Genomic DNA, 10,880 nt, shown 5'->3' with positions numbered 1-10,880 from the left:
AATCAAACCAAAGCAGATAGTCGGCCATTAAGTAACTGCTGTTAAATCAGAGAAAATCTGATTTAAGGAAAATGAGTGCTGAACATTTTGGTATTCTCAGTTCCCAGACTTGATGCTTGAGGCAGTTTAGATACTGATATTTTTCACTCAACGTGTTTCCTTTGTTTTGGCGAGGAGCTCGCACGCTGTCTAAGCTCCAGGAAAACATAGAGCTGCAATTAAAGGCAAGGTGATAAAAGAGGAGACTTGCAGCTTGCTCCTCTGAGGCTGTTCAGCATTTTAACTGCACCGCATTAGAGATTGGTCACGAAAAGGTTCTCAGTGATAGGTCTGATACGTCTGCATGTGAAACATCTTAAAGCACAATAATCTAATTAGAGCTGCCAAACTGTGACAAAGCACAGCAGTTCATAACATAACTGCATTCCTGGGGAAATATAAGCCATTTAACTGGAGTGCAGCCTCACTTTTCACCCTGAGGAACCCCGTCTCCCAGGAATTGGCAATTTAAAAAATAATCTGCAGCATCGGCACATTTACAGAAATGAAGTTTTTTTTTGTCAGATTAAACAGTGGTTGTAAATGCAACAGTAAAAGTTAAACAACAAACAACCATAGCTTACATGTTCCACTTCAAGCATTTTGGTCAATTTTGATGGTTTTCTGAAGCCTGAGAGCACTGTTTCCTAGAATGACATATTGAATATTATGTGAGACCAATGAAAATACAAGAAAACTTGTATTTTGAAGCAAAGCTCATGCAAGTAACTTAAAGAGATTCAGAAGGTGTTGACAGCGGCTGGAAACACATAAATATATCCAGGACACTGGATACACTGCGTTCACTGTGTTGAGCCACTCCTAAACCAGACACACAAATGTCTTACCTGGGCCAAAATGGAATTTGGGAAAATGTTGCTCACTGTTCTAAAGTTTTCTTTTCAGGTGAAGTAATTTAGCATCCTGTTTTAAGTCCCAGAGTTTAGGAAGTTTGAGGTGCAGGCGTTAAGTTTCCACAGTCAGTGATGGTTTGAGGAGCAATCTCATCTGCTGCTGGTCCACTGTGATTTGTCAAGTTTAGAGCATTTCATGTTTCCATCAGCTGACAAACTTTATGGAAGTGATGATTTCCTTTTCTAACATGAGTTAGCCCCTTTTCACACTGCCAATAGTACCAATATCTGATTTAATAGCCACAGTAAATCAGATATTGATAGACCAGCAAACTTGCCTGACATAATTTATTAAATAATCTTTGAAGTATTGTCATGGCAAACCAGAGTCACGGCCCGATAATTTTCATGCCAGCAATGATGCAGCAATTCATCCAAAAAGAAATCCATCCGTGTATTGAGTTTTATACGCTGTGCGGTATGTGGACAAACTTTTCAGTAGGTTGACATTTCTGTGTAAAATGCACTTTTAATTGGTGTAATGAAAGTCACAAATTTATTTTTCTGATCCAATCATCAAAGTTAACAAAAAATCAGCATTTTTTAAATTAACATTTTAAATACATTTTCAACAAAATTGTCATCCCTTGGGTCCAAGTGTACTCTAGACTTCTTTTTCAATTTTCCCAAACAAACATAAAAAATAACATTGCATACAAATGTCTCCTTGTTTCTCATGCATTTATGAACATATATTATCATGTAATATTTTTAAGTAACTTGTTACAGTCGATGGTTCTCACAGGGACATCCCCATTTTGTAGTTGAAACTTGAATCTCTTGCACCTACAAACCAACGAGCCTTTAGATTCATACATTCTAGATATGCATAATTGTTCACTGAATCTATGTGTGGGCCACTGAGATAATAACGTTGCTCATCATCACGCCTCTAGAAATATGTCTCTGGCTCCAACACAGAGTACTTTTAGCTTCAATGATAAAAGGGAAAACACTGTTTAGATCAGCGCTCTAGTTTTATAGCATCTTAATTTTATTCTTTGTATACTCCAAACACACAGCAGATGGGTTTAATTAGGACCCATCACTCTTTCTTTAAAATCCACTTGCATGGCGATCACTTTCAAGATCAAAGCCTTTCATACCTTACTACAAAGCATTGTGTATTCATTGTAGATGAGTTAATAAGTGGAGGATCGCTGACCTGCAAAAAGCCTCTGGAAGGTATTGACGGGGTCAGATGAGAAAGTCTCACATAGGGAAAATAATTCAGAACAAGAAAGGAGAGGGACGCCTGTGCACACTAGGAGTGCTGCAAGATCAAGGTTGTCTGGAAAATAAAGGAAACTGGAGGGGTATCATTAGCAGGTCACTCGCTTAGTTTAACCTTCGAAATTCCCCGCACAGCTTCCTTATCAGCCTGACCTGAAACAGAATGGCAGGACTGTGCCAGCAGCTCCGCAAAAAACACGTGCTTTCTTGGTTTCACCAGTGCAAACCTTTAGCACAGCTTTCACACCGTCTCAAGGGTATCAGAAATGGGACTAAATGCTTTGGAAAAGAATGAAAATATGTTGCTAAAGACAAGCAATAAAAAAGGATTGCAGTTTTTATTGCTTGTGTTTTTTAAGATAATTTTCTTGAGATTTCACACCACATCCATTCTCTGCCACATTTTCTTTAAAGAAAGGCGAGATTCAATAAAAACTCACGTGAGACAGGATTTTCATGGATCGTTGCATGGAAATCCTGCAGCAAAGCCGGATTGTTGCATGAAAGTCCTTTTCATGCAACAAATGAAAATGATTTGTTACATGAAAACAAACTGTTTTTTGAGTAAGTTAATGCACTGTCTTTATTAAACCTACTTTCATTCCCTACACACACTTATATTCAGACCTAAGTACAATCTAATGCGATTTGATTAGTCTCTAGTGAGACTTATCAAACATATTTTTTTGAACTGTGGGAAAAAGCCAGAGTACCCAGAGAAAACCTCCACAAGCTGGGACTGAGCCCAGGAACTTCAAGGCAGCAGAACCAACAGCAGCGTGGACATGACAAATCACAAACTAAAGTGCTCCAAACCAACAAAGTCTTTCTTTGTAAGTGGAAACTCAAAAGAAATTTGCGCTGTTGTTTTGAAAAGAGGAGAGGGACATGTTTCTGCTCTTTTGCTGTAGTGTGTGTCAGTAACTGGATAATGTGTTTTTTCCTCTAAGTTTCAGCAACTCAACCATGACCAGACTAAAGTTCAGCGTGCATTTTCCGGGACAGCTGGAATAAACCACAGAAAGTGATACTTATTTACTTTTTTTTTTTTTCCTGAAGAGGCTTGATGCCTTTTGTGTTTATTTTGAACTTAATAACTCAGACTCAATGGAAATGTTTTTACAAAACCACATTAACCCCTTAAGATGTTACATGACTCATAATGAGTAAACACAGTATCAGCCATACTAAAATTAGAAGTGCACTTTTTGACCAAAACAACATTGAGGCAAAATGTTGTTGTTTCTTTTCTGTTTTTATTATATAACAAAACACATGCTATACATTACAATGCAAAGGGAATGCTTGTTGTCTTACAAAAAACATGTTTGTGTCTCTGCTCTTTTCATATCCCACATAAAATATTTGCAAAAGGCATACAAGTGTAACACAAAACCCACTACGACATCATATCAAAATAGCACGGTTAATAAAATGTATCTCTCAATACTCTCAATGTTTAACACATAAACATTATCCCTTGGTGTCAAGCTTTTGGTTCATGTACAGATAAACAATCAAATCTGAATTAGTACATTGATATTTATGCAATTTGATCTCAGACAGGCATATTGTAAAGCTGTTCACCGCAGCTGCAGACTCCATTACAGGACGCAAGCCGCTTATTAATGTCATTAGGTCATAAACTGTGAGCTGTCTGTGGCCTGTGTGCAGGCAGAGAAGGATTATTAACACATGGACATGTGTAACTGCCACAACTTTCAATAATATAATTTACTGACATAACAAAACATACTGTATTATGTAATAAAGGAGTATTCAGTAACAGAGCTCTTTATTCTTGCTTTATAAGATCAGTAGTCTCAGCAGAAGCCTACAATTAAAAGTGGAGAACATTTATGTCCAAAAAAGCAGGAGAAAAAAAAAAAAAAGAAAGTTCAAAATCTTTGAACAGAGGTTTTGTTAAGGGGTTACAAGGAGTTAATACGTGAACTGGTATTTTCATTTCGTATAAATCCAGATTGATGAGTTTCAGAAAATAATGGGAGAGACTGGGACCAAAGAGCACTTTCACCATCTTAAAATGTCTTCAATATAAAAATGTCATTGTTGTTTATAAGTAGAAAATGCTATTTTAGAAACATTTTAACTATTTTTATGTTAATGTTGAGCTTTATGTGCAAAGACAGAGAGTAACAACCAAAAAATATATAAAATACCACACCTTCAAGCTAGGTTGATAGGCCAAGGTATGGTAAGCTAACTTTAGCTAAACTAGCAAGCTTAGCTAAAGCTTGCCTGCTTAGCAAGCTTTAGCTAATGCTTCATAACCTCTGATGCTTCAGAGATTACAGTTCATAATCAAATTACAGACAAAGGAGTGCTATAAATACTTAAGCAACAGCTACAAAAAAAAATATTGAAAAAAATGAAAACATATCTTTTGGATTTTAAAAAGAAAATCCTGTTTCTGAAGGCTTCAGCTGACTAAAATGAGGTTGTAATTCACAATGTGGCAGCAGGACAAAAGCAATGGAGCCAGATAGCGGCTCAGCTGCAAATGATGAGGAAATGTTTTACAATATGAGAAATTGTGCGAAGAGTTTGCATTACGACAGAAAAGAGACAGTGTAAATGTACACAAATACACAAAAGTAGACAGACTACAAAGATATTATTCTGCTGATACATCACTCACACTACACGCACACTAACCCACAGAGCATACACACATAATAAAAAAACTATGATTTCATACAATTTACACTCAATTTTGGTTTTTCATCTACAATGATTTGTAAATCAGCTGCTATTATAAACTGCTTTAAGTGCTTTTTGATCAGTTTTCAAGTCTTTCAAGGTCTAAAGCAGATGTCTGTGAAAAGGATGCTCGATTGGTTTAGAGCAGATAAATCAAGCGGAGCGCAAGTTCATATGCTGCTAGACTCACTAAGCTTAAATCAGTGGTGGATTTTCTACAGCTGAGTATTCAGTCTCCGACATGTTATTCGTCTCAATAAGACGTGCCAAGCCCGTTCGAGTTGAGTATTTGAAAATGAAGGCCTTCATGAGGTCGTAGCGGTAGTTTCGATTGATGAAGTTGTAGAGAATGGGGTTGAAACAGCAGTGGAGCAGGGACAGGCACTGGGTGAGGTGCAAGGCCACATAGAGCACGTTCTCCAGGCCACAAGTCAGTGGCACCAGGCCCAGTTGTGACAGTGCGTCAACCAGCAGAGCAGCATGATAGGGCCCCCAGCAGGCCAGGAAAATCACAATGTAGGCCAGAATTACCCTGCGGCTCACACGGCGCTCCTGCTCCAAATGGGAAGACGATGATGATGATGAGGAGGAAGAAGAGCGGCTGAAAGCTCTGGCTAGCAGGGCGTAAAACACTGCAATGACTGGAAAGGGAAGAACAAAGCCCAGCAGGATGAAGCTGAGCTGCACTCCCACCATCCACTCCCTGTGGTTTTCCTCTGGATACTCTGGCCTGCACACCATAGTGTCGCCGTGCACCGACTTCACAGCACGCAGGAAGTAGGTTTCAGGAGAAGACGCCACCAAAGCCAGAAGCCACACCCCAAAACACGCAGCTCGACGGATCAACTTCCTGCGAGCGCCTCCCTCTTCTCTGTGCTGCGTCACGCTCAGGTAGCGGTCCACGCTCATGCAGGCCAGGAAGAAGATGCTGCCAAAGAGGTTCACAGAGAAGAGCAGGTGCGTGAGCTTGCATGCCACTTCGCCAAATGGCCAGTGGCCATGTTGGGCCAGGGAGCTCACCCACACAGGCAGAGTGACACACACGCATAAATCTGCAACTGCTAGGTGAGCAATGTACATATGCGTCTCGTGGCGAGGCGTGGAGTCTCTTTGGGCACGGATGTTCACCCAGAGGACCAGACCGTTGGCAGCCAGTCCGATGACGAAGATAAAAGTGTAGAGGACACACATGGAGTACAGCAGAGCAGTGCGGTTAAAAGCTGTGGTGCACACCATTACATCCACTCTTGATATGTTGCTGAAGCTGTCGGAGACGTTCAGCTCTCCGAGGTCCTCCCACAGCTCCTCCAGCTCGGCGGCGCTAAGGCTCATTTTGTGATGCTGGGGGGAAGACCACAAACTACTGGGAGGTAATGCACACCAGAAGTCCAACAGGAATGGGTTCTGTGAAGACATAAAAATAACTTAATAAGTTTTCATAAGCAGTTAGATGTCAGGAGAAACATCAAACATTGTCTGGTGACTGGGATCTGCAAGCTAATATTGATCGGCCAGTTTGCCAATCAAGTGAATGCTCCAACCAGTTCAGCCTTTGGTGTGAACACTGTTACTGAGGAACAAAGACTGAAAGTTACTGATTCAAAGAATGTATCCTCTACGTATTCTCTCTTGTGTCTGCAGTTCATTTAGGTTGCAGAGGTGTTAGAGAACAACACCTTTTGGCAGATAACAGGAATGTGGTTATGTAGTACAGCAAAGTAGCGCATTTTTTCCTTTTGAGCTTTCAACTTCTGCCTATTTTAGAACATGATGAATTTGGAAACATTGCTTTTTGAAGATTTCAGTGTTAAGGAAAGCACAGGCAATACACACAAAATGTATATCTTCTATGCGTTTTCTTTAAGTACAATTCTTTAACGAGAAATAGGTATTTTACAAAACCTTGACCTGAGAAAATTCCGATTGGTGCATTTGTACTTGGAGAGTTATTCAGCTGCAGAAACCATGTTTTCTTTTACAAGAGGTCTCACTGAGCTAGTAAAATATAAGATCGCAAAGAATCAAACCCTAATGTGGTTAAGTTGTTAAAACAGTGCTTTCATGAGTTCCTAACACCTCTCTGTTAGCCTCTCATAAATGGTGGGGTGTTTCAATGATGGATGTGCACTCTGGGGGCAGCACAATAAATGTTTACATTAGCTCCACTGGCAGAGAGAGCAGAGTGGACATAAGGAAGCGGGACCGAGAAATCCAAACACGGTGTATTTCCGGAGCATTCTGGGCATTCCAAGATAAAGCACTGGTGAGGGTGGGAAATCCGATGCCTCTTTAAAAGAGGTTTTTCTTTTTCTTTTCCTTAGCATGCTTGTTTTTGTAAAACACATTGTATCCCATGTCTTTTCTCCGCTCATGAGACAGGAAAAGAGAGGGCGAGAGATCAGCTGTCACCACCCAGATGATCAAAGAAAAAGTTGCACATGGCTCCGAATACGTCATCTTGCAACATCTGATTCTAATAAAGCAGGAACACAACATAAGATTTCAAACCTGGAGCGAATGTAAGCAAACGAAGCAGTCGGGCGGATAAAAGAAGTCGGCGTCTCCAGCCCTTTGGACACTGAGAGCCTCACCCCTGCCTGGGCCGCATTGGCAGCTTTTTTTTCCTGCAATGTCTCTCCCTGCTAACTGTCAGCCCACCACAGTGTGAGAGATCAGAGGTGAGGGGTGATGGATCAAAACCAGAACACGAGTGGCTTAACCCTGCCGTTTGCCCCTCGCTGACTCGTACGCCCACAGAGTGAATTGTGTGCAAAGATCAGCAGGGGGGGCCTGACGGCTGCAAAATGCTTTGGCCGAGGTTAAAAAGAGGGTCACCGACCACTGGTTTGGGCACAGCACGCTACAGAGCAGTGAAATGTGACCGTGTCAGACATCTGTCTGTGGGGAGAGGCTATAATGCTGCACACGTGATAATTGGCACAGAGTCACACAGGATGAGGAATGACGAAGTGTGTGAAAAGAAGTTGAAAAAGGACACCTGGAACCTATAGAAAGAGCAGTTGTTTGGGGATGGTCTGCCAACTTGTATTCACTCGCTTTAGAAAACATTTAGTATTTATCAGATTACATAGACGTGAAGCAAATCAGAAGAAACACATTTAGTTTTAACAGACATGAGTTTGAAATCATCAGGGGGTGTTAATACCAAACATAGGGTTGTATTAACTGACTTATACCTTCCTTCTTCCTCCCAGTCTTCTGTCTGACATTTTTCATCTTTTCAATTGTTCAATAGACTGTTGCGAATTCATGTAAAAGTTGTTGTTGTTTTTTTTGCATGCTTGAAAAGGAATTCATGTCCAGTCGTTCCTGTTTTGTATTTTGTCATATACTGCATTTTGTCAACTATCTGATAGAACTACTCAGAGTACTCCATAAGTGTGAAAAAAAGTTACATGGCAGTTTTATATGAAAAAAAAATCTGAAAAGTGTGGCACGCACTTATATTCAGCAGCCCTGAGGTAAAATGCTCACTCCTCTTTTGGAATGGGTTTCTACCATTCTTGCACATTTTTATTTATTTATTTTTTTTGTAGAATGGGGCGATGAGCACTGCTGCGCGATATGATAAAAGCTTGAGTTATTGTTTCGCTACCAAAACCTGCTTTATACCTTTCCACAACTTCACCCTTGGCCTGTCAGCTCTGTTACTCGGTCTTTATGATAGATAGAGTTGTTCACTAAAGCTCTCTGACAAACCTCTGAGGCCTTTGCAGATTAACTGTATTTACACTTAGAGTGATTTACACACAGGATGACTCTATTTACTAAGTAGCTGGCTGCTGAAAGCAATTGACTGCACAGGATTTCCTTTAGGGGAATCAGAGAAAATAGGTGCTGAATACAAATGCATACCACACATTTTTCTTTTTTTTTTTTTTAGATTTGTTTGAAAAAAAAGGAAAAAATGAAAAAGAAAATCATGTGCCATTTGGCTACAACTTTATAATTCATGGGTCTCTTAAACAAAATCTTAATAAAATACACTGAAGACAATATATATATATATATATATATATATATATATATATATATATATATATATATATATATATATATATATATATATATATATATATATATATATAAAATCCAAGCTCTTAACTCTGCAAATATGTTATTATAGCAGTTGTCTGGGTACATTTCTGCATAACCCCTCGCAGTTAATTACATAAATCTGCCCGTATCAATAGAAGTTCTTACTGATTGCAAGACTTTTAACTTGCTCCTTTGAGATAACTCTGATTGAACACATATCTGATGCCCTTCTCCTAAATCATCTCGATAAGATGGGAGATATTCGCTTAAATTGTGAGCGTTCGAGCCGCGACAATCCCACGCAATTCGAACTCCTGTAATTATATGGAAAATACCTGAAGGTGCCAGGTCGCCCCACGGGCTTCAGGCGAATTAACCTCCTGACATCCGCAACATCAGATAACAAACAGACTGCACATAAAGTCTCCCTCTTTCCCCACTGTATGTTTACCTCTCCTTTTCTCCACGTTTTTAACCCACTCTGCGGTTACAAAGAAGGGCTGGGCGTCATTTGTTTCACAATACGCCAATTCGTTTCATGTGCAAATGCTGGTAGAAGTGAAAAGCGCAGGTGCAGCGTTTTCGTCAGACGCCGCTCCTGTCAGTCCCGATCGACAGGCTCCCGGATAAAATCTCTGGCCTCTTTGCACGGGACCCGGTGTTTCCGCGTAGATAACCGGTGAGGTGTCACTGGGTGCGTTATTACGCATGAACTCCTAATGGAACGAGCGATCCCAGCCTGCTGCTGCTCACAGCGGATGCATACAGTGTCATTGTAGTCATTGTTGATTTGGATCAGGCTGTCAACAAACCTTTATCAGATTTGAAGCCAAAGTCTCACTCAAGACCCGAGGCAAACAAATGGCGCAAACACACAAACGAGCGACAGAAATTGCAACCAACACTTTTTTTTTTTTTTTTTTGTTAAGCAGAAAGGTGTTAGAAAAGTTGCCGTGATTCCTTGAAAGAGCGAAGTATTTATAGAAAAGCAAGCAGAGGAAAGTCGCAGCATCTCCGTTAAAAAGTTTCGCTTCTTCTTCCCGAACGCTTACCTGATTTTCTTTTATGTTTTTCAGTCTTCCCCTTTTTTTTTTAATCACAGTCTCTCGTCTGTGGATCAGATTTGTTTGAGATTACTTCGGGTGTTTCAAAGAAACCTCCACTCTGCAGCGAGAGAGAGAGAGAAAAAAAACTTCGCGTGTGCCTCACTCCTTCTGCAGCAAATGTGATCCACTCCCTCGACCTGCACTTGCTGATAAAAAAAAGAGTTACGCCTCCTAAGGCTGGTCCCAGCAGTGCTGCGTATTGATATGGCATCACCTCCGGCATTCAAAACATCACGCAGCCCAGCCAGTTTCGGCCAAGTGAGAAAAAAGAAAAAATAAAGAAAAAAAACAGAAACGAGCATTTCTGCCTCTGATTCCCCAGAACCTTCTAGTGAAACAGTAAAGAGTGTAAAAGCGTCTGTGCGCTATTTCAGCGTATCAGCTTACTACAATGTAATCGGAAGTAAATTTATTTCAGTCATTCAAATCAAAAAGTGAAACTTGTATGAATTCAATGCATGTACAGCGTTATATTTACATTCTGTTGGTGTTATTTTGTTATTACAGTAGCTTAGAATTTACAAAAACACTAACATGTTTAGAAAACTAGAATGCTACACATTTTCAATGTTTAAAAAAAAATTATTCGCCCACACAGTGTATTGACTTGATAGTTGTCCAGATGCTGGTTTAATTTTCCAGCTGGACTTGGCACATGAACCGTAACTGTGTGAGTAACCATGACAAAGATAAATGTGAGACAGCAGAGCTAACACTGCAGATGAGCTGGAGAACTCAATTAAACAACTTAAGGTTGCTTAGACGGTGCATCTAAGCTGAGTCACAGTCTGATCTTCACATTGGTGCA

The 10,880-nt window shown here is 40.2% G+C and overlaps 1 protein-coding gene across 1 annotated transcript; it reads right to left on the bottom strand.

Annotated features, from left to right (window-relative positions):
- Positions 1 to 3,420: 3,420 nt before the first annotated feature.
- ackr3a (atypical chemokine receptor 3a) lies at positions 3,421 to 10,289 on the bottom strand. The gene is made up of 2 exons (XM_008400879.3): positions 10,019 to 10,289; positions 3,421 to 6,311 (listed from the first exon to the last, which is right to left on the bottom strand). The coding sequence occupies exon 2, from the start codon at positions 6,237 to 6,239 to the stop codon at positions 5,103 to 5,105; it is 1,137 nt and encodes a 378-aa protein (XP_008399101.1). The 5' UTR covers positions 6,240 to 6,311; positions 10,019 to 10,289; the 3' UTR covers positions 3,421 to 5,102.
- Between the last annotated feature and the right edge of the window lie 591 nt (positions 10,290 to 10,880).

The sequence above is a fragment of the Poecilia reticulata genome, chromosome 2 (assembly GCF_904066995.2).
Source record: "Poecilia reticulata chromosome 2, P_reticulata-male-v2, whole genome shotgun sequence".
NCBI classification, from domain to species: Eukaryota; Metazoa; Chordata; class Actinopteri; order Cyprinodontiformes; family Poeciliidae; genus Poecilia; species Poecilia reticulata.
The sequence above is the reverse complement of the archived record's forward strand: the minus strand, read 5'-3'. Positions and strand labels throughout refer to the sequence as shown.

Excerpts from the sequence above, each read along its gene's own strand:
- ackr3a (XM_008400879.3), bottom strand. The coding sequence starts at position 6,239 with ATGAGCCTTAGCGCCGCCGAGCTGGAGGAGCTGTGGGAGGACCTCGGA.